This window comes from Chinchilla lanigera, unplaced genomic scaffold (genome assembly GCF_000276665.1).
Source record: "Chinchilla lanigera isolate Chin_1 unplaced genomic scaffold, ChiLan1.0 scaffold00049, whole genome shotgun sequence".
In the NCBI taxonomy this organism is placed as follows: Eukaryota; Metazoa; Chordata; class Mammalia; order Rodentia; family Chinchillidae; genus Chinchilla; species Chinchilla lanigera.
The window spans coordinates 16799342-16826652 of NW_004955450.1; the positions used below are offsets into that span (position 1 = coordinate 16799342).

The following is a 27311-nucleotide window of genomic DNA, read 5'->3' on the forward strand; positions in this document are numbered from 1 at the left end:
CCTTGTGGATAGGGCCAGGGAAAAGCCTCAGTCTGCCTCTGCAAATTTACCTTTCTTCATTCCAATGGAAACCAGAAACACACTCATCCGCTCGTCCACTCACGGCCCTCAGCGTGTCTGTTCCCGCTGCTGCGTCTCATTGACGCCGTCCATTCCCTCTTAGGCTCATTCCTGCTCCTGAGCTGGTCTGTCTTATCCTGTCCTCCGAGCTGACCCCAAGCCACGCTTCCTCTCCCAGCCCTTGCCTGCTGGTCTTCCCCGTGTGCCGCTTGGCTTTTCCCTTGCCTTCAGCACCTGCCGTGTTTTATTGTTAGTTTGCCACTTCTTACCCCTGATCCAGCTCCTCAAGCCCCAGCACCCCCGGGCCAGCAACTCCGTAGCTTTCCTGCACTGCCTTGCACAGAGCGTCACATTTTGCAGGCACCGGGACACAGAAGGTGGCCCTTGGAATGAGGGGCCCAAGGCCAGCTCTGCGGCTGACTGCCACGGGACTCCGGCCAGAGCCCATCTCTCATCCCTTACACCTCAGGTCTGGAGCGCTGACCTTGAGGTCTTGCCAGACCTCAGGCTCCACTTAGTAACGCTGCTGGGGAATCTGTCCTGGTTCTCCACCCCACTGCTCCCCTGAGACCAGGGGAGGCGTGGGAAATGGGGGAGGTAGGTTCCGAAGAACGTGTAAGAAGTCAGAGTTTCGGTAGAGTTGCAAGCTTTACCTTTTCCATTTAAAGAGAGCAGCAAACGCTGCACTCTGCCGTGCCAGCAGCCTCTGGGAGCCCAGGGGTCTTGTGAGGTCAGCCTTGGAGGGCAAGAGGGGAAAGAAGGTAGGGTGCGGGCATTTCCCTTCCCTCACTCTGATTCTGGCAAGCTCGCAAGTTCCCTAAGCGGACCGAAGCGGCTTCGCAATCAGGTCCTCTCCGCACTTCAACGCGGACTGGCGTGGCTGAGCCTCAGCTTTGATGCCTTCAGTGAGGCAGCGGCTCGGTCAGCCCAGTTCACCCGCACCAACCAGGAGCAGTCAAGGACGTCTGAGCAGGGCTCGAGGCCCCGCACCGCACGGGCTTTGTTTGTCGCTTTACCAGCTCCTTCATCAGTCTAAAGGTGGTGCTCACTTTCTTCATTTATCACAAGCTGGCTTCACCGTTCCTTCCTCAGAGAAGCAGGGTGAGGAAAAGAGGCTAAAGCAGGAGGCAGAGCCGATGGGGAGGGGGCTGCAGCCCTCTGCAGAATTCGTCTTCGTGGGCACACGATTCCCACGTGAGGGCCTTTCAAAAAAGGTGATTCGGACCCCCTGGTTTCTATACAACCTTCCTGATGCATTTCAAGGTTAGAATGTAGAAAAGCCTTCAGAGTCTCCCGGGTCAGCAGCCTTGTGTTTATCGGTCTGGGAGGCTGGGGCTTTCCCGAGCCACCAGAGGCTGATGCAGGAGCGAGCAGGACGCCCAGCAGCCAGGTGGGCTCTCCTAACCTCCTCCTGGGATGCACTTCAAGTGCTGAGCTCAGGGCAAATACTCTCAAGGTTGGCCACAGCATGGAGAGCAGTCCTGTTTCCCAAAACCTACGTGCTCCTCCAGCAGAGAAGGAAGGGACCGGATACGGCAAGATCCTGGGCAGCTGAGTTGAGGGCAGCCGCCAGGCTCTGGTTCAGTGTACCTGTGTTTGGGTTTTGGTGTAAAACATGAGACTGGAATTCTGTCTTAACTGCCCGGGTGTTCCTAAGACAACGACCTTTCCCACCACCCCTCCCTTGCGCAGAAGTCACAAGAAAGCCTGGCAGAACAAATTCCTGGTCACTTCTGTCCTTGTGAATGCTCAGCGGAGCCTGGAGGGCCCTGTGGAAACCAGGCTGCTGAGCTGAGCCGGCAGGAGCTCGGAGGAAACCGCTTTTACTCCATCAGGTGAAGGAGCTTGGAAATGCGGGAAGAACTTCGGGGCAAACAGCAAGGCTGAGCTCTCTCCTGGGTCCTGGGTCCTGGGTCCTGGGTTCCAGGAAGGCCCCTGTCCAAACCTCCGTAGCTCAGGCCCCGCTGAGGCTTTTGTGCCACTCACAAACCCGGACCTGGCTCAGCGCTTCCTTTACGGTCAAGGGCACTGAGGCGGGAGGCGCAAAGAAACCTGGCCCCGGGCAGATACGGCAGATGGAGACGAAGCCAGCGATTCCTTCAGCTCCGAGCAGGCGTCACCAGCCCACAGCGTCACCCTGAGAACTGCAGCCTGCCATCCTCGCGACTCCAAAGGGAGACAAAGCGCGTGACCGAGCAGCGGCAGGCAGGACAGGCACACGGGGCAGACCCCACCAACCACCGGGCTTTCAGCGTTTTCATTTCAATCTCTTGTCAGATAATTTCCTAACTGTACTCCGCCTCACTCCAAGGCTCTGCTTATATTTTGTTAATTAACAAAGTGTCGATCCTAGGCAGGAGAAGGGGTAAGGCCTTTACATACCCGCTGAGACCCAAGGGAAGCACAGGGGTCGGGGCTGTGGCTACAGGGCAGATTTAAGCTGCCCCGAGCACAGCGAGTCCTTGTCCCACGTGTTCCCCGGGTCTGGGTGTGCATGGGGCGCAGAACCCAGCTTTCTTGTGACAGGACAGCCTCCCTGCCCGACAGTGCTGGTGCACCCCACAGTCCTCTGCACGGCCACGTGGGCGGGAACCCAGAAGCCCTGGGATGGCGCCGAGGAAGCAGCTCGGGAAGTAGTTCTGTCCCCTGCAGTGAGGAGGAGGAGTGTCCCCTGCTGCCTCCGAGTGCGGTCATGAGGATAGAATTAAGGGACCCTCCTCGAAACACTGCAAACAAAGCCCCGCCTGGGAGGCCCGGTGCCGGTGCCGAAGGCGTCCTGGGTGTGCAGCCGCTGACCGCCTGGGAGGCTCCCCAGGAAAGGCCGGCGCTTTCCACTGCACTAACGGTCCCTGCTGCCGCCCACGTCGTACAGTGCCTGGCAGACTAAAGGCTCCTAAAGCCTCAGCTGGAAGCTCCTGGCCTTGGAAAACGCCTGCGAGGCTGCTACCCTCGACCAGGACACACTGCCTGGCCCCTCACCCGGCCCCCACTGTGGTAAGATGGCACGGCCCCTGCTGCCCGCGTGGCCTGACCTTCCCTCCCTCGCTCTTAACCTCTCACAGTTCCTTTTTCACCCAGGACGGCCATTCACCACTCCGCCTCTGTACCTGCTCCCTGCTCCAAGCGATCCTCTCAGACAGCAGGTCTGAGTTGCTTCTTTCTTCTTCCAGCTCCGTCTCCAGCTGAGACACCTTGTCCTAAGAGAAATCACACACGCAGGTCACCTCGCTTGTGCTGACCGGGACGAGGAGCCGGACCCGCCCCATGAAAGGAAAACCCCACGGGCAAAGGAGACCTGAGTGTCTCCAGGCTCCGGGAACGTGACGTCACTATTTCTTACACTGCCCAAAGCAGTCACGTTAAAAACCACATTTTATTGCTTCGGTAAGGTAAAAATGCAGCTGTGCATGTGGAAAATACAGTTAGAAAGCAAAAAGATCACGCTAGACCTAATATAAAAACTAAGGGTATTTTGGCATGTTTCCTTCAAATCTTTTTTTCGCTCTATCAGTCAATACTTCTAAAAAGTCATAGCTAAGCCTGTTGCCTGTTCCAACTGAGAGACCAGCCGGGCACGTCTCTCCAGTGCTGGGGCAGTGCGTGCCTTCCGCGGCTCAAAGCCCCACAGCCCTGCTCCGGCCCCCACCGCCTCTCTCCCGGGGCCCTGGTGCACGAGGATGGTGGTGGCCAATTCTGGTAAACCGATCACCACGTATGAATAACAATTTGTCTTCTTGCCGACTCCCAACTTAATACCACTGAATGTTAAAAGGACAAGTTTCAAAGCTTCATGTACGAAGAATCTCCCAACCAAACCACTCACGTTGGCATCAGGGTCTGTAGACTTTGCACCTGTTTCTCCCAGCATTGGCAGAATTGTCATCGGTCTGGACAGACCCAGAGCCGCAAATGCAATCAGCAGTTCTGAGCAGGTAGCACTCTGAGTCTTGAAACCTAAACTTGCAGCATTCATATATAAACACTGTCTTTGCAACTGCCAAAGTTGATTGACAAGTGACGGGTGTCTCCGCAAACGCCCAAAATTAAACTCTCTGAGCTCATGTGAATGACAGTGTCTGCAAACAGCCTTCCCTGCTAGCGTTCAGAACCTACAGGGACACTAGCAGGCTTCTTTCCAGGAACGGAGACCCACGAGCCACCTCGGCACAGAGCTGGGTCTTCCCTAGAGCTGCTGTTTGTGCCGGAGTCCCACCTCCTCCAGGCCCACTTTGCACAGTGAGAATTCTCCGAGGGTCTGCAAAAGCTGCAGTCACATTAGGGCAAGTGTCCATTGCATGGAGAGCTTTGAGTCCTGAGAATTCACTTGTAAGTGCCAGAGTAGAAACAGGCAAGACATCAGCCGCAGCAAGAGGCCTGCCAGCCACCTCTTAGGGAGGAAACACCCCCAAGTACCCTCTTGGGCCTTGACAGCCAGTCATTCTATTATCAGTGGAGAAATTCCTAAAATATTGCACAAGGCCAATGCAACCTAGCATGCTACTGCTTCTAGTTCTTCAGCCAGCCAGAAGAAATGATTTTCTCATTAAAAAACAAAACAAAACAAAACAAAACCTTAGCAGGAGATGACTTGACAACCTAATCTTCAGCAAAAATCACTTCTCCAGGGCTCTCTTCCTGCCCTAAGTCCACAGTGTCCACAGCCCGGCAGAGCAGCCCAGGCCCAGACCCAAGCCAGGGCTGGTCACACCAAGCCTCTTCCCATTGCAGGAGAGGCTGTCTGGGCCCTAGAAAAACCCATTTCTAGTTAACTAGGTTGAGCACAGCTTGCCTGAAAATGACCTCCCCGAAGGGGATCAGAACCAAGATGTTAGCGAAACAGCAGCCACACAGAAAAGTAACGAAACTGGAATCAGATTATCCTGGCTCTACGCGGTCCATCTCATAACACGATCCGCAGTGGAAACATCACTCCTTAGGTACAAAGGACTATGTCCCTAGAGGTTTGGAAAAGTCACTTCTGTTTATTTGCAAAGCTGAATCAGGAATTCTACTGATTTTGAATTTAAGTCATTTCTCCCTGGCCTTGAGCACTGTCTTTCATCAAAATCTTGACAATTTTAACTTTAACAGTCTAAGCTGTTTTTTTTTATGGCTATCTCTAAATTACACTGGAGCACATGGGTATGCGCACACACACGTGTGTGTGTGTGTGTGTGTGTGGTGCGTTTCCGGTTAATAGTTGGTTTGCTTTTGAAGATTACTCTTTTTTAGATGTTGAGGCAGACTAGCTGGGCATGGTGTGTGTGTGTGTGTGTGGTGCGTTTCCGGTTAATAGTTGGTTTGCTTTTGAAGATTACTCTTTTTTAGATGTTGAGGCAGACTAGCTGGGCATGGTGATGCACAACTGTAACTCCAGCACTTGACAGGCTGAGGCAGGAGGATCACCCTGAGCTTGAGGCCAGCCCAGGCTACACAGTAAGACCCTATCTCAAAAACAAACAAAAAACCAAGCAAACACCAGAAGTCCGGGCAGACTGGTCCCGGGTTTTCCCTCTGATCCCCAGGGTCTCTGGCCCGGGCACACACATGCTCCCACTAGGACAGCGCACAGACCTCCATCTGCTTGACCAGCCGGCTGCGGTCATCTCGGAGGTGACTCCTGGCCTCCAGCTCGTGCTCTAGGTCCTTCAGTGTTTGCTCCAGCAGCTGCTTCTTCGTGAGCGCCTCGTCCTGAGCACGCTGGTAGTCCCGTATCTCCTCCTCCATCAGGCGCATCTAGGATGACAGGAGTTGGGGGTTCTCCAGAGCACCGAGGCCAGCAGCCTCCCCCCAAAGCAGAGAGGCTCCTGTGGTCTCCCACGGGGAGACCAGAAGACCTTGAGCAAGTCTCATCTCTCTCTGGGCCTTCGTTTCCGCTTCTGTAAAACAGAGCTCTTTGCAGCTACAGGCAACAACCCCGGTAGGTTATAAGCTCAGTCTATTCAAAGCTGACAGGCATTTTAATATGGAGTCAGTCCCTGACAGATGAACAAGTTCCGTTCTGGGAGAACACTCGTAAGTCAGATTTGTTCACAATCTGACAAAGTGAGCCTCAGATGGGACACCTGTGAAAGTTTGCAACGCCAATGTTCATAAGTCATGGACTTACTGGAACAGAAAGAATCAGCAAATACTCTTCTGCAGCCCTTTCACACTGGACATTAGTGTATCTGTGTGGAGCTGTGCTCCTAGGTTGTAACGCAGGGTGCAGCTCTTCTCTGGGCGCTGGACCTTACACTTGGGAGCCTCTGAACCAGCTAAGTGCTTTCTCCAGGAACAATTTATGATCATCACATCGCCTCAAAAAAGGCTTAAAATTAGGATAAAATAAAAGCTGAATGAATGATCCCAAGGCAACCTGCAGGCACAAAATCTAATATAAACGTGCGCATGAGTTGACACCTGCTGCTTTGTAGAAGAAAATGGTCAGCCATCATGACCGCCAGTGTTTTTCATCCACAAGGTGGCGCTAAACTCACAGCTGTGAGGAAACTGCAAGCACCTCAACAGCCAGATTCTCCAGGGCCTGTCCTGTCTGCAACCCTTCTGTGAATGGCAGGTGTCCCTTAACGTCTGGCTGGGCACACAGGGTGCAGCCCAAGGCTGGCCCTTCTCTCCCGCCCTCCCAGGGGGCCAGGATTGACCCCTTTGGAGTGTGGAAGTGAGGGGAAATGCCCTTGCAGAGTCCTGTGGGCAGGACAGAAAAGGTGCTCATGGCAGAAAAGCTGAGGAAGTCGAAAGAGGGTGGGGAGAGCAGGGCGGCCAGGAATGTGCTCTTCTGGAGGCGGACAGGACACCTGACATGGCCAGGGCAGCGGCCTGGCCTTGAAGAAGACATTTCCACACAGACCCAAGTCCGGACTTGGTGGTGACAGGACGGAGCCTGCACAGAAGCACAGCCTCAAGATCAGCCATGGGGGAGGGCTGGGGGGCCCCGGAGCATCACCTCTCCGCGGTGCAGCGCTGGTATCGGTATGAAACCTGACTTACAGAGCCGTGTGAGAACTGAGCCCGAATTCCAGGAAAGAACACAGGCTCCAGGGTGGGAACACTGACGGGCACCACGCGGCCTCGTTCCCTCTTCGGCATCCTTTCCAGCTCCCAAGGTGTTCTCCCAGCACCCCTTGAGGTCCCGCTTCCCAGCGCCCAGCAGACCCGCCTCACACCCTGCAAGGCCCCTGCCGCACCGGCAGCACACTACAGGGACACGCCCAAGGAAACAGCTGGTACAGGTCGAGCATCCCGTCCAAAAACCCGCAACCAGAAAGAGTATTTCAGATTTTCAGCTGTAAAAAATGCTCAACCAGGAAAGTCTATGCAAATACCCACAAATCTGAAAAACTGAAACCTGGAACATTTCCGGTCCCAGACACAGCAGGTAAGGGATTCTCGCCGGGTTTAGTGTCTCCGAACAACTTACCTCGGATCAAAAGGAAACAAATGCCTTTGCGGCCCACCCGGGCCACCCTCAGCTAACTAAACCCACCTCTGCTCATCAGGACTCAGAAGACACAGAAAGATGGCGAACTCTGAGCCTTCATTCCTAAAGGTTATTGTCGTCAGAACTTTCCTAGCTCCACGCTGCGGGGTGAAGGGCAGCAGGCCCACTTCTCTCAAAGCAAAGGCAGCAGTTACTCCAACACTGTGTGACCCCTGAGCTTTTTGCCAGGAAGAACTGTAACTCAGGGCAGAGGAGGGCAGAGCTGAGCTTGAGTTTTCCAAGGACCCAGAGTGACAACGGACTTGTGTTTTAAACACCCGCAGGACCTCAGTAGCTTAGTTTCCTCTCAGAGTCAAGGCATCCTTTCATTTGGAATAGGATCTCACAGGCAGGTGCTACTGGGAAATCTCTAGGAAAGGCCATCTTTGTTTTTATTACAGGGAATTTAAAAAATATATATCTGCTGTTTGGTAAACAGTGCTGGTCTCTGCCTGTCTTAATTCGTCTCTCTGGACCCGGGTTATCCCAGGAGAGGATCTGTAAGTTTCCTTCCAGCCCAAAGATTGTCACTAAACCACTACACAAAACATAGCAAGGAACCCTCTGCCTGAGTCACTGCGACACTGTAATCTTCTGAAGTTGAAACAGACCAGGTGTTTGCTGGTGTCCTGGCAAGCATCCGAGCCCCTCCACCCCTCTGCCGGAGAAATATAAATACTGTTTTTAATGCTGAAGGGAACTGTGAGTCAGCGTGCTGGCTTCTGTTCTCCCTGGGAGTCCTGTATCATCTGAGCCCCAGCCAGAGCGGATCTGCTATCAGCGTCCTTCCTAGAAGTCTGTAATAAATACCCATTGTTCTTTGACGTTCAGCGATGACTCCAGGGCCACTTTCCTTTGATCATCAAAGAAATTAAAGATTTGTTTTTTAAAGAAAATTTGTTTTCCTGTGGAATCTTAGTGCTCTTGGCAGTGTATGTGGAAAACCAAAAAAGAAAAGCTTTACAATTAAAGAGAAGCTACCACTTATGAGGGCCCAAGGTGTACAGACCCTGGGCTCTCCTGTCACAGTTATTAATTCACTAAGATTTGGTATATTTTTACAGAGATAGAAACAGATGCTCAGAAAACCGGCTAACCTGCTCGAGGTCTCCAGCTGCTGAGAGGCACAAGCAGAAATGGACCTCCACTGCCTATTACAACACTTTTCTGTTTTCTAGTGGTCGAGATGAAGGGAGCTAGCATTTGGGTTTCTTGGCTCTACTCTTAAACATAAAACCAGGAATAGGTTTTAATAGCTTCAGTACTTACAAACTGCAAAGTATTTCTTTTATTCCCTGTCATTGTTCTGAAAGTCTTAGCCACCCCATCCCAATAAAAGTTGGAATTTTCAAGACTTCAGTAGAAAAACACTAGTCAGTTACTACAGTTCCTGCTCTAAGAATAAATTAAAATATGAACGGATAGAAAGCGCTTGGGCACAGCTGGACATGTCGTTTCTGTTCTGTAAGCGGCAGCTAAACTTCTCAGGCTGAAAATGTTAAAGTAGCCAAGCCAATGGCCCAGTCGAAGTTGTGTCCCCTTCCCCTCAGAGCTGGGGACTGGTGTGTCTTAGAATGCTACCCACCCCTCTCTGCATGGCGGGCCAAGAAGCAAGCCTCATCACAGAATTAAGAATCTATCCCAGGTCCCTCACAGCAGCGCTTCAGAGCAGGCCGGAAGGACACTTGGAATCAAGAGGTGAGGGGGAGACCGGCTGGCGACATCACCTCGTCCTGCAGTCTGGCGGAGGCCAGGCGGGACTTCTCTGCCTCGAGGGTTTTCTCCTTCAGTTGCCTCTGCGTTTCCACGAGCTCCCTGCGATTCTTGTCCTTGTACTCGTCCAGCTGGTTCTGGAGCTCCAGTGTCGACGTGCGCGATGCCTCCACAATGTCGGCCATCTGCAGAAGGGGCACGGGTGTGAGCCGGGCTGTGTGCTCCACGGGGCGGCGAGCCGGCGGGGGCCCTGCTCAGCACAGGAGCGGCCTCTCCTCCAAGGCCACAGAGCCCCGGCCCTGGGCCGTGCCCTCCAGGCCTGGCTACCTCTGACCTGGCCGCAGCCTAGAGAACCGAAAAACTCCTCCTCTCAAGCTGGGCAAGGCCCTGGGGCCAGACCCTCGCTCTGCCACGTCCCAAACACGGCGAGGCCCGGCCTTAACCTCTCTGGGCCCCGGCAGCACCCTCTCAGGAAATACTGACAGCCTAACACCTACCTTACAGAGTCACAGCTAAAATAACACAGACTGAATTCTAGTTAGAGACAAAAGAGCCAGTAGAGAGGTGCCTGGCAGCATCCAAGAGACAGGTGAACAGAGCTGCCGCACCACTGCAGTTCTTTGTTTTGCTTTGTTTGCAGTACTGAGGATGAAGCCCGGGATGCTCTATAACTGAACCATACTCCTAGTGCTTTTTTTTTTTTTTTATTTTGAGACAGAGTTTCACTAAGTTGCCCAGGCTGGCCTTGAAGTTGCGATCTTACTGCCTTAGCCTGCCCCCAGGCAACTGGGTGTATAGGTGTGCACCACCATGCCTGGCAACGACTGAGTTCTGAAACTGACTTTGGTGCTTCTGGTGAGCTCACACAGATGGCCCGGCGGTGTGGACTTCAATTCTGGGAGCATGGGGTAAGCAAGTGCTTCCATACCAGGCTTCTGCCTACTGTCACCAGGTGACTGGGGCCCAGCATCCACAGGGCGCTGGCCTCTACCTTTTGGGTTCTGTGTGGGACTCAGCAAACCCAAAGAGCTGCTTCAGGACATCCGCAAATCCCAGGAAGTTTGTGCTTAGACAGAAGCCAGGTCCCCTTGGCCTCCGTCCGATCTCTGAGGGCCTGGGTCCCAGCAGGGCGGCCCTCCTGCCCCTCCTGCTCCTCACCTCCTTCTGCAGCTTCTCGATGGTCTCCCCGAGGTGTCGTCGCTCACTGTCCATCTCGTTCTTCAGCCTCCTCAACTGCTCCTTCTGCTCAGTCTCCTCCTGCAGCTTCTCCGACAGCTGCTCCTGCTCCTGGACGGTCCGACTCAGTGCTCTCTGCAGACGGCAGAGGAAGAACAGTCCTAGGTACCAGGTCAACCACAGGCACAGGTGGCAGAGGGATTTCACGGCCTTGACAAGAGCAATCTGACCCGTTCTTTCAGTGATAAGGAGGAAGACCAGAACAAAGCTACTGCAGACACACCAGCACCTTTTTGGTTCTGACACTCATTCAGGGACCAAAAAGGACATTGATTTAGCTAATGACATCCACAGGAATGACAGGGATGCAACCCAAAAACACAGCAGCTGGCCAAGGCTGTTGGGCTTAGGGTTTAGCAGAGTGTCCAAAATCCTGAATGTTTATACTCAAAAACTGAGCACTGAGTTCCATGCTAGAACAACCTAAACCTGCTTTGTAATTTATATCCTGTCATTATGACTCGTACCTAGATGTCTCACCAAAGCTTCATGTGCTCACAGGTGGGGCTTTCTGGAAGTGGCTGGATGTAGGGTGTGTGATGCTGGCATTAAGGTTATGTGGTACTGGATTCCCCAATAGTTGGTTTATCATAGTTCTGTGTGTGGGTGACACCATCCAATAGGCTTGTAACCTGGATGGGATAAAAGGGAAAGGGAGGCTCCCTGCTGCTGCCTGCTGCTTGCTGCTTCCTGCCTGCCCTGCCATGGACTGTTTCTCCTCTGCCATGTCCCTGTGCCATGCCACCCTGCCTTGGAGCCAGCCAGCTATGGACTGAACCTCTATAAACTGTGAGCCAAAGTACACCTTTCCTCCTTTTAACTTGGGGTGTCAGATATTTTGTACCAGCAATGAAAACAATTAAGACATCTGCGATATTCAGCTCCACATCTTGTATTCTAGAATTCACACTGCTATGCAGATTGTTCTGAGGGTTAAAATAGCTAAAACATAAATCTGTAAGGAAAGAACACTGCCCCAGTGTTTTGATGAACTAAAGGTATGAAATGGAAAAGACACCAGTCAGAAAAAGTACACAGAGGTGGTTATGCAGTGGGCCAGTGCCAAGTTCTAGTACTTACAACAAAACACAGCCATGTGGATGTGGTATTTCCCTGGCTCCCTCATGCCCTCCCCTCACTGAGTCACTCAGACATATGTGTTTTAAACATGCAACTCCAAAACAAAATCCTAAAATTTCTTAGGAAGACTCTGGTGGCTTTAAATGGCTTAAACGCCAAGCCATCAGCTTGAGGATATCAACAAGGGCCGTAGCTCAGAACAGGATGATGTGACCCAAAACACAGACTGGGTCATCTAGAAACTGAGGTCGGGTGCTGGGACTGAATACCGCTTACCACAGGAACACGTAAGGCCAACGAGGCTGGTGTCCCTGCCAAGGCTGCAGAGAACAGTGGCTGATATTTGTCTGGTGCTTAACAGTTCATAAGCTGCTGTCACATGCAAAAACTTGGGTATTCTGAAAACACTCCCCAGTCGCCTCAGATTCTCCTGGCTTGCAAAGGTTAGGACAGCCTTCCTCTGCCAACCACATGAAATGGAACCAAAAGCCTCCTGTGGGGGCCTTCTGGGGCCTGGGCACTGCCAGTCTGACTCTGTTTTGAGAGGCAGCCAATGCCACCGGACTGCTGAACTTAATTGCTGTAGAGAACCAAGGTCAACAAAAGCTGCTGGGGAAAAGAAAGGTAATCAGAAATTGCCCCCACCCCCCCATAGCTGGGCATACCTGAGGCAGGGTCAAGCCCTGGAGTTGCTGTTTGCAGTTCTATCTAGAGCTACTCGGGGTCAAGGGTAAGGACAAAGTTACAGAAATACCCCAAGGTATGTTCCATGGTGTGGAAGAAAACTCCTAGGGACCTTTATCTCAAAAATGTGAGTTCCTGAAAACCAATACAGAGCATCAGCAATGTCTCCCTCCAGACCCTAGAGCACCCCAACCCACCCCACCCCTAGAGACTTCCCAGCCTCCTTTGTCTTCCTCTGGGGGCTCAATCCGAGAGTTCCAGGCCAGACAAGCCAGCCCCAGCCCTGTTCAGCCTCTGTGTGCTTCTGCCTGTCCACTTTACCCTGTGCTCAGGCCCTTCCTCCCCGCCCGTGGGACACCACACTCTCACCCACTCTGGGCCTGAGACCCCTGGCCCCTTTATAAACATACACAGTGAAGAGTTTCTCTACATTATTTTACATTCCTTGTGCACTTGCCCTATTGCAAGGTAGCAAAGTCAGTACAGGTAAGGAGCAGTTTTCTACCTTGGAATGTCACCCAGCCCAGAGTCACTGTAAACCCGTGATAGTAACTCAGTGGCTGAAAATACTTTTCCAGTACACCTTAAATGAGGGTGTGCCTCACTTAAAATGCAGATTCTAGCCTTTTCTAATGGAATCCCCTTTTCTTAGAGCACAACCCCAGAGTTGCCTTTGGGAGGTATTAGATCATCTTAGCAGGTCCCCAGGTTTAGAAACACCACCCAGAGGTAAACAATGTTCTACTTCTTCAGTTATCCAATATGTTCCAATAAAGTCACTGCTGAGACATGTCTGAAATTCACACAAGAGGAAGCAAACTTGACAAATATGCATTTTCTTTACTCTTCATAGAGGCAGTGTTGAGGGAAATGCCTGGCAGCTGCAGTGACCATTTCCAAGATCTACAACACAAGCCTACTGACTAACAGTGGAACAAAAAATTCTCAGGTTGGAGAATCCTAGGCACAGTTGGTAGATGTACAGTTAGTGCCGTTGAACTGGGGTCCTGCTATGGCTTGTTTCCAGAGAGGTGGGGCTTTTCAGAGGAGGCTGGATCTAAGGTGTGTGCACGTGGATTACGGGTGTGATACTGGGATCAAGGGTGTATGATAACTACATTGTTCTAGCACAGTTCTGAGGGTGGATATGGAAGGCCAACCCTGGGCATGGGTAACACCAACGAACAGGCTTTTATCCTGGATGGGATAAAAGGGGAAGGCGGAGGGCAGGCTGCTGGCTTCACTGCCTCCTGTCTGCCCTGCCATGGACTGTTTCTCCTCTGCGATGCCCCTCTGCTATGCCACCCTGCCTTGGAACCAACCGAATATGAACTGAAACCTCTACAAACCTTGAGCTAAAATAAACCTGTCCTTCCTTTAACTTGTGGGTATTAGATATCTGGTCCTAGCAACAAGAAAAATAACTAAAACAGGACCTTTACCCATCAGTGGGTACACAGCCTTCATACAAGATGACTGAGGGAGGCCCCGGTTCACCATATTAATAACCAAGGAGCAATGAGCACATGTGTTTATAGGACCAAGCAGCCTGATGAGAAGGTTGGCCTCTCCAGCCCCTGCCACAAAACCACCCTGGGTGGCAACATGGGGAGCGCCGCTACTCCCAACCTGTCTCCGTGTCATGCTGGGGAGATGCAGAGCACAGACCTCACTTCCCCCATGAAGAATCTGTGGGTTCCCCAGAAAAGGCCTCTCCACCTCCCCACCAACAGAAGCCACTTGGAAACAGAACCACAGATTTCTTCACCTTGACTACAGGTCATGGACCCTCCACGTCCCTCTGCCACATGCTGCCTATGCCACAGCAAACACGTGTAAGTTCACTGCAGTATTCAGCAACCATGAAAAGAAATGTATTTCCACATATGAAGATGCACCAGATTGCCAAAGGCATGAGGGAAATATGCATAGCTCTACATGGCTAGTTCTGTTTTTGCCATGTGGAAAAAACACTAGTTACTAGTTCCTCTTCCTCAAGATTGAGATCCTTTTTTGCCACCAGCTTTGAAGACAGAGGTATAAAAAAATGCTAGCAAACAGTGGCTGACTCTCTGACTCCCAGTTTTGGAGAAAACAAAGTGTTTTAGAGTGAGGGTACACCTTTCACAGCTCACTTGAAGTCAGTTAACTTGGGAACAGATGAAGACAGTGCCAGGCCAGGCTCAAACTCCTGACAGACTGTGCCCCCAGAGTGGGCAGCAGCGTGACACGCTTGGGAACAAGGGCTCCACATAAGCCGCAGGTCAGGGAGGTTTCCAGGGCCAGCCTAGAGATCTGCAGGTGGAGTGTGGCAACAGCAGGAAGATCTGCAGGTCCTGAGCCCATCTTGTGAGAACTAACTCTGAAACCCAGCTGGCAACTACTTCCACATGTGGGAAACACCCTCATCTGGCCAAAGGAGAAGTCCATCCGAGAGAGGCTCTGTGACACGCGGCTGTGCCCTGCTGGGTGTGGACATGACACGGAGGTGCCGATTTTTGTCCCTGTTGAATACAAATGTTTCTCCCTTTCTGCCCTAACTATCCCCACAGCAAACCCAATGCTTTAGTAGTTGGCTGGGTAACAGTCATCATCACAGCCTTAACCAGCAGCACAGTGCCACTGACATCATACAAAATCAACTCAACAAGCCTTATAATAAAGGCCTAGATTACAGAAGGATCAAGCAAGAAGTCTAAACCAAAGGCAGCCAGGCACTGAACTCTCTAAGCAAAAACAAATTCCCCAGTCAAGCTGAGAGGGCGTAGTCTAGGGGTGAGAGACCCTGAGTTACACTTCCCAGAGAGACAAAGCTGTACTCAGAGGAAAGCTGGGGTGGGGCATTTACAAATCCCAACCAACTCTTCAGGAGTGCCTTCCCCACTACTTACCCCATGGACCAACGGGTCCCAGTCTTAAGACTGTAGTAATCTTCTCTGGCCAGCCCTTGCGGGCCCTGACTTTTACCCTGTCTGAAACTGACCTGCGAATGTCTGGGTGGTGGGAGCAGTAGAAGGAAGGACGTACCTGGGCCACACAGAGTGCTGTGCAAAGTCAAGGGAGAACGTAGTGCAGCCTTGTTAGAATATATTTCAAGAAATCTCTTTAACTCCAAATGGGAAGATCTCATTTCCAAGAAGCTACTGGTCTGGCATAGAGATACCGACCCAGTTTCAAGGAAATGACTTCCTCCAGCTCCCTTTAATAGCTACCTCGAAGGACCGTGCTCTGTGCAATACTTTTGCCCAGAGGAGAAGAGAAATTGGATTCAGCCAGAAAGCCAATCGCACACTGCCTTGGAGACTGGTCTTCCGGCCTTCTGCTATTCCTGTTTATCTTCAGCAGGCTGTCAGGCTCTACTGCCTAGAAACCAGGTTTCTGACCTTGGCACTGGCCCTTGGGCTGGACAGTCCCTTGTGTTGCGTGGGTGCCATCCAGGAGCTACAGCACCATCAGCAGCATCCCTGGCTCTGCTCACGAAGGCCCAATAGCTTCTTCCCAGCTGTGACAAGTAAAACGTCTCCAGACAGTACCAAATCTCCCCCAGTAGAGAACCACACGCCTAGATGGATAGTTCAGTGGTGGTCACTATGGGTGAACGGGGGTGCTGTGGAAGGACAGGACTGGCAGCCATCTCCACCTGTCCCTTGTGAGGGAAGAAGGCCACAGCCCTGAGTGTTTACCTGAGCATCTGCCAGCTCACTCTCCAGGGCACACTTGGCCGACACAGCTTCTCTTTCTTCCTTCCTGGCATGCACAAGGGCCTCCTCTAGCTGCCGCACTTCACCCTACAAGGAAACACTGGGTCAGATGCCAACCGCGCCTGCGAGTCGGACTCCGTGGGCTGAGACGAGTGTGAAGAGATCCACAGACACGGGTGGCTGTGGTCATAACACACCTGTGTGGGCCCAAGCTGACACATGGCTGCTGAGCCCCAGGATGTGGAAGCCTATGTGCAGTGACACATGCCAACATCTAAACTATCTATGGTGGCTTTTTAAAATGCAAACACCAGCCTCCCTGGAGCATTAGAGACTACAGGAATTGGGCAGACCAGGGCACCATGGTTCTGTGGTGCTTCGGGCAGAGGCCCAGGGGTGTCCCCTCTGTCACCACTAAACACATCTCTCACTCACGCTCCCCACTTCCAGAGTGCCAGCAAACGTCATTTTGCTAAAACCGGTATAACTTCAAAAACATCAACTTTGTGTTGATAAAAGAATGGTTCTGAGTGAGAACGGGCCTGAGGGTGATGTGAGGAACCTCTGCAGCACGTGGAGACCCCAAGTGCCCACCTGCTTCCTGTGCTGGCCTCAGGTCCCTGCCCCTAGGCTTCTCATCCGCAGCCTCTTTGAAGGACACAGAAATGGCCTGCAGCCTACTTGAGGTTGGCTGGACCTTTCCTAGTACGGTAGGGTAACAAGCTGCTTCCCACTCAGAGACCAAACCCAACCTGGGCCCACAGGCCTCACCCTACTTCCGGGCGCGCCTCACCTCGTACTTCCGGAGCGCTTCCTCAGCGCGGGCCCCATCACCTTTGCTGTCCTCCATCTGCGCCTGCAGCTCAGCCACCCTGCGCTCCAGTTCCTCAGCTCTGGCCTGCAGCTTCGCCTTCTCCTCCTTCAGTGCCTTTTCCCGCATCTCAGCCCCCACCTGGCTCTGTTCTGAAGTGCTGCTCCGGCTGGCCAGGACCTCGACATTCTGTTAAAAACAAGGAGTGGTGAACACAGGAATGGGACACCCCAGGCTGGCCCCAGGGGCTGAACATGGCCGATGCCCAGGAGACCCCTGCTTTTAAAAATGCAACTTGCACTGTCCTGAAGCTCAGTGGTAGAGCTGTGTTCCATTCATAGGCACAAGGCCCTGGGTTTGATCCCCAGCACTGCAAAAGCTGTGAAAAATCAAGCTTTAAGAATGTCAACCGAGTATGATGGTGCACACCTGTGATCCCAGCACTTGTGAGGCAGGAGTATCACCCAAAGACCCAAAGAATCCAGCTGAGGGCCTGAATCCCACAGCAATGTTCTCCGCAAGTCCAGCTGAAGACCTAGAGCCCATGGCAATGTCCTCCGTGAGTCCAGCTGGAGGCCTAGAGCCCACATCGATGTCTCATGCAAGTCTCTACCAAGTATCTACACTGGGAAGGCCCAAAGGCCAGTGGCAGAAGCTAGAATGAATATCTGTGCCAGTGGGATGAAGGATCTGTGCCAGCAGGCTGAGGGATCTGCACTGGAGCCATGAAGCAATGCTCAAGGCAAGCACCAGCACTCCCCTGAAGAGAGCAACAGCTATCCTCAGCAACAGTGAGAACCCACTTTCCTCAGGCAATAACAGCTGATATCATATCAGCAAAACCAGTGTGACAAGCTTATCCAGGAGAATCAACAGCACACCACCTTCCCCTCCGGTTCTCCTTTTTTTTTTTTGGTACTGGGAATCAAACTCAGGACCTTGTGCTTGCCAGGCAGGCACTTATGCCACTGAGCTATATCCCCAGCCCCTCCAGTACTCCTTTTATGCCGTTGGCAACAACCCGTCAGCTGGGTCTTCCACACTCCAAACCAAGACATTGTTGTGGGCTCTAGGCCTCCAGCTGGACTCATAGAGGACATTGCCATGGGCTCTAGGTCTTCAGCTAGACTTGTGGAGGATGTTGCTGTGGGATCCAGGCCCTCAGCTGGATTCTTTGGGTCTCTAGTGTGTGGAGAGATCTCAGTTCAGCTCAGTGTTACAAGTTGGCCATCAGTTAATCCACCACATGGTTCACACAATAGAATGTTGTTTGGCCACAGATACGGATAAAAGCACTGGTATGTGCTACAACACAGGTAAACCTTGACAACATTATGCTACCCGCAAGAAACCAGCTACAAAAGATACGGTATTGACATACAGATGTAATGTCTATGACAGTAAATCTACAGACACGAAAAGTAGCTTAGTGTTTGGCCAGGAGATGGGGGAGGGGCAGAGAGTACTTCTGTTGGGTATAGAATTTATTTGGGGTGTAATAAAAATGTTCTACTGTCGACAGTGGTGAAGGCCATACAACTCTGTGAACATACTAAATAAATGCTAGATTGCATACTTTAAATAGTTGAATTGTATGTTACTTGAATCATATCTTAATTTAACTGCTCTTTAGAAAGGAATCAAAAAGCAAAGAGAGACCAGGGAGACCTGGAGGTCAGGGGAGGGATGGTGCAGAAAGATGATGTTTCATCCCAGTGGCCGGCAGTTTTCTCAAGTGTTAATGAGAGTAAGAGGGGACTGGAGATATCAGCCCAACACTCCAAATAAAGCAAAGAGCACTTACACATGTGGCCAGTGAGTACCATCAGGAGTCCAGAAACACCAAGGACCTGACAACCAGACCTGGTTTAACCTGGGCACAGGCCTAAGCAATGCCCTTGCATGCTGGGTTCAGGCACCTGAACTGTACGTTGACATTCAAATTTTGGTATGTGAGCTTGTGGCCCAGCGCATGGCTGGCAGAATTACTCAGACCCTGACTTTCACAGTGGCATGGACTGTTGGACTCCAAGGAGCCTGTGCGCCAGTGCTTAGTATGCTTTGATTGTTTGTATAGTGATAACATGCTTTTTCTAAGTATTTTGCAATGTGGTGAACCACAGTACATGTACACATAAATTTAACACAAGCCTGTGTTGGCAAATCTTTACAGAAACCTCTGCTCCTTTAGTGTTTTATGTATAAAGTCCAAGAACAAACTTCCCTTTCCTGAAACTTTAATTTACCTAGAATATTTTTCTAAGAAAGTCACCTTTGTTCAATGCAAATATGACATACAAATTCTTCTGTGTGTCCCAGCAAAGGAAAGAAAATGGGTCCAGAGAACCCCCAAGGTCTGTTGACTCTCACGTGCTTTGGTCTATGCCTCATCTTTTCTACATCCTAAAGTCTGTGTCTCACATCTGTGTCAAAGGCAGCAGAACCACAGCAGGACCAGAGCTGGGCAGGATGTTCACAGATGGCAGGCCACTAGCAGGAATGCTGCAACCCCATAAGGAACCGATGCTATTTCTATGGTGCTCTGATCAAAGACCTGCACATCATCACCAAAGAAACCTGTCGTGGTTTGGGGGATATTTCTTGCAAGGGGAACAATAATAATACAGGGCACATCGTTTATTAGGTTATTTATAAACAGTCACCCAAAGAATGATATACAAGAGAGTACAGGAAATCTGTCCACACACTAAGACCAAGGAATTTAGCTGAGGGCCTGGATCCCACGGAAATGTCCTGCATGAGTCCAGCTGAAGACCTAGAGCTCATAATAATACCTCATCCAGGCCTGTTTCACAGATCTCCACTGGGAAGGCCCAAAGGTCAGTGGTGAAATCCAGGAAGTCTGTGCCAGTGGGATGAAGGATCTGTGCTAGCAGGTTGAGGGATCCACACTGGAGCCAGGAAGCAACACTCAAAGAACCAGAGCTCCCCCAAAAGGTACCACAGCCATTCTCAGCAACGGTGAGGTCCTGAGCTCCTCCAATGATCAGGACAGCTGAGCGCCCATCAGGAAAGCCAACGCAGCAAGCTTCTCCAGAAGACTGGCAGTGCACCATCTTCCCTTCTGGAGCCAGGAAGCAATGCTTAAAGTGAGGACCAGAGCTCTCCCAATGTGAACTGAAGCTATTCTCAGGGTTAACAAGGTCCTGAGCTCCTTGGACGATGAAAACAGCCAAGCTCATCAGGAAGCCAGCATGACGAGCTCCTCCAAAAAAAACCAAAAGCTCCTCGCAGCTTCTACCAGCTCTCAACAGCCTTTCTCAGCTCCCACCAACCTTTCATCTTCTTTTCCCGTTCTGACTCTTATCCTGCTGGCAACAATCCTCAGGTGGGCTTCCACACCCAGCACCATGCTTACTCAGTTCAGCTGGGGGTTACAAGTAGACACCAGTTGTCAGTCCACCACAAAACCCAAGACACGCTTTTGATTCGATTAGCTGCATCACATCATTTGTAACGCTTCTGTTAAAAGGTTTGGTCTGTATTTGCTCCTCAGCGTTTTACTTGCTGTTCACTCACACGGGCAGCCGTAAGTAGTCAACAAAATCAACTGCAATTCCTCTGCCACCACGTTGGGTCATCACCACTCAGGCAAAAGTAGCAAATATGCAGTCTTCTATTGTTTTTCAAGATTGGACCATCACCAAGCATTGCACTGAGATCGTCCTCTCACCTTTCAGGCAGCCACAGTTAAAAGGTTTGTTAACCCAGTGTGTGGGCAGTGGGAGAAAGGGGCATCTTCCGCCTTGACAGTAGGCGCTCCTGGGGGGGAATTCGCTATCCAAATTACCATGTCCTTCCCTCTGGCTCAGTGACCTCTCTTCTAGCACTGCAGCCTAACTGTATGCAAGGCACCATGTAACCGCAGCTAACTCAGCACTATAATAGCAACAGATTGCAAAGTACATGTCAACTCCTTGGGCTCCACATAAATTACACCACTGATGTTCAGGAGAGCTGGGTGGGGGAACGAACAGGTGAGGAATGGGCACGGAACAGAACAACAGGCAGAGCACACTTGTGTGTGCGAGATGTGGAAGGAAACTGAGGCTGTGGGAAAAAGTCAAGAGACGCTTTTGATGCAAAGCATCTTATAATTTTTGAATTGTGAACCAAGGAAATACAACATGTAATAAGTATTGGAAATGACACACAGTTTCTTTCCAGAGACTGACCATCCATGGGTACCTGGAGGACAACACACTCCGTGGCCATGTTCTCACCTCCTCTGGCCTCTGGAATCCTTCCCCAGCCCACTCACAGGCGCTTCTGGGCCACGGAGGATCACAGAGCCCGACCCCACGAGCAGCTGCACAAACAAAGCAGAGGCCGCGCTCCCACCCCGGCTCACCCAGCTCAGCAGTGCCTGTCCCCCCACACAGCGGGGGACGCGGAAACGGCCCAGATGGCCCAGGACCTGCAGCTGCACGAGTGGTTCTCCAGCGCTTCCACCAGGCACCCCTCAGGTAGCAAAGTCCTGCGTGAACTGATGAGAGAGATCCCAAGTGCTGCAAAAATTGCTTTCAAGACTCAGATTTTTCCTTGAAAAAATGCCCCTCTTGCCTTCAGCACCACAGTTTTCATTCTATGCCACGTCTCTTTTTGTACTAAGGAGACAGCGTGTGGTGTTCTGGGATGCCGCCACTCTCACCCTGTGACTGTGCCAGGTACTTTCCTTCCCACCCACCTGGCACACGAACATGGGGCCCAGCCTGGGAAACAATCATCGGTCACCTCCAGCACGCAGTTTGCACCTTTGCATCTCAACAGTGCAGAGGAGCACGCTGCGGCTGCCACCCCGCCGGGCCCACAGGCCCTCCTCCCCGCATCGGTCAAAGGGGGTGAGGCTGCAGCTCTCGCCATCACAGTGAGCATCAGGCTGAATGAGACCACAGCTCCTCTGGGCACCGTGACTACTGTTGCTAGGCCAACAAGACCCCTTTGTGGTCCCCAGAGGGAAGTGCTCTGCACAGCCCGTCACCGTGGTTCTGAACCATCACCCGAGCTCAGGCCACCACCTGCACATTGTCTCAGCCATGGAGATCGTCCACAGCAAGTGTGCACACAAAGGAGGTGAGCCCATCGTATTCGGAGGTGAGGCAGGCTCTTGCAGGACTAAGGCACTAGCAGTGTGGGCCCACTCCCTTTCAAGTTTGCCCTGGTGAACTGACGGCAACTAAGAAAGAAGTTCTTCCCAAACAAGCAGACGGCGTATTTTAACGTGCCAAATTCCTAAATTTCCACTACTTCACCTTTAACCAGGAGCTCTAAAGACTGCTATGAAAGAGGTAGGGCCAATATATATTTGCACCACACATACACACACAGCAAAGTCTTGGTCTTTGCCAGGTGAGGGCAAATGACGACCGGCTCACTAGCATTAGCATGAGTTAATGCCACCCTCAGGAACGGTCACTCTGATCCCAGAAACAGAGGAACAAGCACCGCGGGCCACTTCTGAGGGTTTCACCTGGTCACAGGGTGGACACCTCACATGGCCTCAGTCCTGATGGACAAGTGACTATGCAGGCCAGGGCCTCCGCCTCGTCCCCGTGCAGACAGCCCAGGTTCTACTAACTCACAGGCTGCTGCTGCACCAGCTGCTCTTTGCTTGTCTCCCCGTTTTGCTGAAGAGTGAACACAGGTGGTGAACACAGCTGGGGTGGGGAGGCCGGGAGGCCGGGAGGCGGAGGAGCACCCAAGCGTCTTCCGAGTGGGCACACCTGCGGTCAGCTTCCCACCTCGTCACCACGAGGGCTGTACACATCTGCTCCATCTGCACAGCGAGCGGCACAGATTAGGAGTACCTCTTCCCTGCTAGTGTGTAAGAAACTGTGTCCCTTAGGCCTTGCCGTCCCGGGGAAGAGTAAGCTCTCCAGCCATAGGAGTGGCACTGTCTTAGCCCTAAGGAGTTCCCCTCACTCCTTGGGTAGCTCTGGGGAGGAAAGGCAAAGGAGATGCAGGCTGCGGGGGCAGGTCCTCCCTCTCAGCACAGCCCTGCCTGGCTCACACACACTCAGCCACACTTTTGCTTTCTTTTTTTTAATACCACTCTTAAAAAATTCTTACAGAATGCCCCCCAGTTTCTCAGGGTCCTCTCAGTCCACAGGAGATAAAAGGACCCAAGCATCACCTCCTACTTATAGGGCACCATTTCTCTCCCCATGAGGGCCACAGCCTAAGCTAACACGTGACCCACACAGGAAGGTTCTGCTTAGAGAACCCAACGTTGCCCACTGTGCTGCAGGCTTCAAGGAGCTGGGGCCTCGGAAGGGGCTGAACCCCACACCCCCACGCTCCATACTCTGCGTCTCCAGGAAGAAATGGCGGGGGCAGGAGAGGCAGGGTGAGACTCCTGGTCAGATTAACTTGGTCACAGACCGACCACATGGCCTTACAATTGGTTCTGAACCAGCTTGCTGTCAGCACACACGTCAGACAGGTCGAACAGGATTTCTGAGGAAGATAAACCAAGAGCTTTTCCTGGGAGTGCCAAAACCTCTCTGAAAAGAACCACAGGCTTGATCCGGATGCCCCAGACCCTAATCAAAGCCTCTGTTCTGCACAGTCCCCTTCCCCGGAATCCTGTTACCTGTGAAAGCGATCCTCACACTTTCCCACTTTGCTGCCATGCACATGATAATCGCTGAGGAGCGAGCCTAAACTACAGAAACTATGCTATTTTAAAATCTTCATAAAAATGCTTACTTAGACCAAGAACTCTCAATCTGATGGTCATTTCCGTAGGTGCCTCTCTGCACTTTCAGACGAAAACAAATTCCATGTAGAAAACTCTTCCTTTAGCCCTCCACCTGCGCAGCTGTAAGAGGAAGGGCTGGAGAGAGAACAGGCTGTGAGGGGCGGGGCCCACACTCCGAGCAGGCATGGAGCTGGGTGCTACTGCCCGGACTGAATCATACGAGGGTGACCTTTATTTCCTCCTTCAAAGGGCAGAGTCTCAGCTTCCGCCTGGGGTCAGAGCCAGCTCCAGCTGACCGGCAGGGAGAACGGCCAAGAACGGAAGGGTCCCAGCGCAGGGGCAGCTACCTGCTCGCGCCGAGGCGGTGTCCAGGTAACACTTCCTTTGAGTCGCAATTTGGTTTTTCTTAAAAGCAAGGGGCTCGTGTATGGATCATTCATTGAACCAATAAGAAAAAGGGGAAAGGACAACAGTGCAGCGTCACAGCATAGTCACTGTGTAAACGGCAAACATGTCTAGGAGGGAATGTCCCCGCACACCAGGAAGCTGCGGAGCACAAACCACAGACCTCCCTCCTGGGCACCATCTGGAAAGCGTGCGGCCACCCGCTGGCCTCTGTTCCCTCAGACCCACTGTCTCCCAGCCAGGCTGTGGGCTCGACCCTCTCTCAGTCCCTCCTCTTCCGAAAGGAGAAAAAAATGGCACCTTGTCTCTCCAAAGAGCTGAGAAAGACAGGGACGAGTGACTGTGTCCGATGAGAGACCCACTCAGGGTGGCTCCAGGGCAGGATCCTGTTTGCTTTAGAAAGGGGATCCCCGGTGCCAAGACCCACACAGTCCACAGAGACAGCTGAGCCTCATCGCAGGGCGGCACCGTTCACAGGGCCTGCTGGAGCGGCTGGTTCACACCCCGGTTCTGCCACCTGCCGGTCAACCACTCTTTCCGAGGCGCACTCTCCGCTCTGAAAGGACAGCAGCGAGGTCCTGGCGGACGGGTGTGACCCTGTGAAATGCGCCCACGTGAGCAGCACGCGGGGCACACCGAAGGCCGTGGCCGGCTGTGAGAGCAGAGCCTGTTTCCTGCCAAGCGCAATGGGAAGTGACATCACGTTCAAGGGCAGCGGTGCTCAGATCTGTGGAACCGGCTGCACAGCGCCATCCGGGGCAGCTGCCCGGCTTCATGGCGCCACCGCCCGCTCTCCTCTCCGAGTCTTCTGTCGGCCGCAGGACACCAGGGCCCTCACTCCGCGTGCACCGGAGGCCCACGCCTGGCCAGGACAGAAGCAGCCCTCCCAGCTCGAGAAATGCCGTTTGCTAAGAACTCCCAGGGAGACAGTGACAGCACCCCAGACCGTGCATCCTCTGACTGCCCCACGTCATGGCCCTGGAGTCGCCTGGAGGGGAGGAGCCTGGAGGCTGGGGGAGCCCTGTGCAGGGCCTGTGACGGTGAGGCCTCGGGCAAGGCACAACCTCTGTGAGCCTCAGCTCCACAGCCTCCAGAGGAGCAGGGACAGAATTAAGAACGGAAACGCCACATGGCACGACTGTCCACCCTCACGGAGGACACAAATTGAACGACAGGAGTCCCACTGGAGAGTTAAAGGTGTCCCCAAGTGAAACAGAAGTCGTCACCTGCCAAAGTGAGCACAGCCTCACATATACTTCCGTCCTCCCGCCACCGCCCCACCCACGCTACACCTGGGAACCAGACCAGGGGCCGGGCCCCTCCCTGGGCCAGCTGGGCACTACCAGAGGACAGAGCTCTGGGCCAGGCAGGCACAGCACTGCCCACGCCTCGGGCTGTGGCAGCCACATGCTGGCCTGTGCCATCTGTCTCCTTCAGCGCCCACCCAGAGAGGTGCTAACCGCTGCAGTCCTTTCCACGCAGGTGGGAAATGGAGGTGCTGAGAGGTAGAGCAACTTACTGGGCAGCTGCTAAACTCACCAGCAAAGGAGCCAGGATGGCTCACCAAGAGCTGGCGGGCGGAAGACGGACTTGGGTCAGCACCTTGCATGTCTCTCTCCTTCCCAGCCCAGCACCTGGCACACACCACGGGCACAGAACGATCAGCTCAAAAGAGATCTCAAAGCATCAGGCTGCACGGTGCCCACCAAGCACACAAACACTCCCCCACCACACACTTTGTTTCCGTGTGTGTGTGCGCGCGCGCTAAGCAGTCGAGACACACTGTGTTAGCGGTGTCATCAGCTAAATCCACTTCTGCTAGCCGGCCTGAGAACCTAATCCCAATTTAGGACAAGGTCTCCATGAAAATATTCTTTCACCTTCCAGACATCCTACATAAAAATAAATTTTCAGCACCTAATGTTCTGTTCCTAAATTGAATACTCCATTAGCAGATTGCTTCATTAGGGTGCCGTTTACCTTTGCATTACTAAAAACCCCATCCTGAATGAAGTCGGCCTCCCTTTGCTGCACCTCCACCTCAGAAAAGGCGCCTGTGCTTGAGAGGAATGTGTGAACTGAACATCCAGCACTTTTTTTTAAACAAAGGCTCCATTCTCAATGGAAAGTTTTCTACAAAGTCAGTCATCCTCTGGGAGGCGCAGGTCTTGGCAGCCGCCCCACTCGCCAAGCGAGCTGTCCCCAGGATGACCGGGCTGTCGACGACAGGGAAGCGGCCACTCACTTTCCAGAAAAGCCTCGCCGGGTCCGGAGAGCACACGTTCAGTGACACAGTGAGGTTTCCGCCGCGCCAGGGCCCGATGGCCGCACGCGCAACTCCCTTCCTCCTGAGACATCACCTCATGCCCTGAATGAAGCGCCCCTGCTTCCAGAGCCCCCACGGGAACGTACACCTCTCCCGCGCCTGGGAACCTGAGGGCTCCCCAGATGTCCCCCCGCTTATCAGGCTGCAAGAAAACACAAGAGCATGTCTCTGTTTGCTTTCTGCTGCTGACAGTGGAGACCTGCCGAGGGGAAGGGTGTGAAGAAAAGCACCTTACCTTTCCTTCTCAATCTCAGAGAAGCACCCATCCTCACTCCTGGGCCCAGATTCGCGCCACTTGCATCCACAAAGCCAGACCCCGCAGCTCCACATGCACCTGGCCACGACCCCCACGGCACTGTCCCAGACGGACCTGGCCAAGACAAGCCTCCGCCACGCCGCTCCCGGTCAGACCCTGCACTGCCCCAGCGCACATCTCAGTGGATCCATGCGAACAGCCCGGCCCCGCGGCTCCCCGGGTGACCCTGCCCTGCCACCCGGCTGGGTCTGACGCGTCCCCAGGTCGAGCGCTGTGTCAACCCCTTCTCAGCCACAGGCCTTCGAGGAACACCCAGAACCTTCCGGGAGAGGTCCCCACACGAGGATCACATGACATGGAGCCACCCTGAGGAATCCGATACAACACAAGTACTGCGCTCAGATAGTGCTGGAAAAAACCTTGGCAGAGTCCTTCTTGGAGAATCACAGTCCATCTCTTGTCCACACAGTAAAGGCTCTGAGAAGCCCTAGAAAAGCCATCTAAGCTGACAGGGGGGCCCCTTCTCAGACGGCTCTCCCTTCCCCAGCTCTGCCTCCAGGGCAGTCCAAGCTGCCCACCTTTCTCTCCCAGACCACAGCATGGCCCCCAGCCGATCCCACAGCCCCTCTGCCCTCTCCCACCCGTTGCCCGCACACCAGGGCAGGAGCTTATGTGGAATCACAAAGCAGAGCTTGCTGAAACGCTCCAGTGGCTTTCCGTGAGGGTAAAACAGACGGCAGAGCACTCAGCCTGCGACCTTTCCCGCCGCACCTCGCACACCGCCCTCCTCGCTCACGCCGGCCTCCACGGCTTTTTCTTCCTCCTTTTTAAAGTTCCC

At 52.9% G+C, this 27311-nt stretch overlaps 1 protein-coding gene across 2 annotated transcripts in view; it reads right to left on the reverse strand.

The window, feature by feature from the left end:
* Positions 1 to 27311, reverse strand: part of Cgnl1 (cingulin-like 1) — a 128361-nt gene that overhangs the window by 13984 nt on the left and 87066 nt on the right. For both annotated transcript variants that reach the window (XM_005393852.2, XM_013518875.1), the window contains 6 exons: positions 16748 to 16954; positions 15937 to 16041; positions 10412 to 10564; positions 9268 to 9438; positions 5635 to 5796; positions 3168 to 3257 (listed from right to left, as the gene is read on the reverse strand). In XM_005393852.2, coding sequence (XP_005393909.1) covers positions 3168 to 3257; positions 5635 to 5796; positions 9268 to 9438; positions 10412 to 10564; positions 15937 to 16041; positions 16748 to 16954 — 888 coding nt within the window. The remainder of the gene's footprint in view (positions 1 to 3167; positions 3258 to 5634; positions 5797 to 9267; positions 9439 to 10411; positions 10565 to 15936; positions 16042 to 16747; positions 16955 to 27311) is intronic.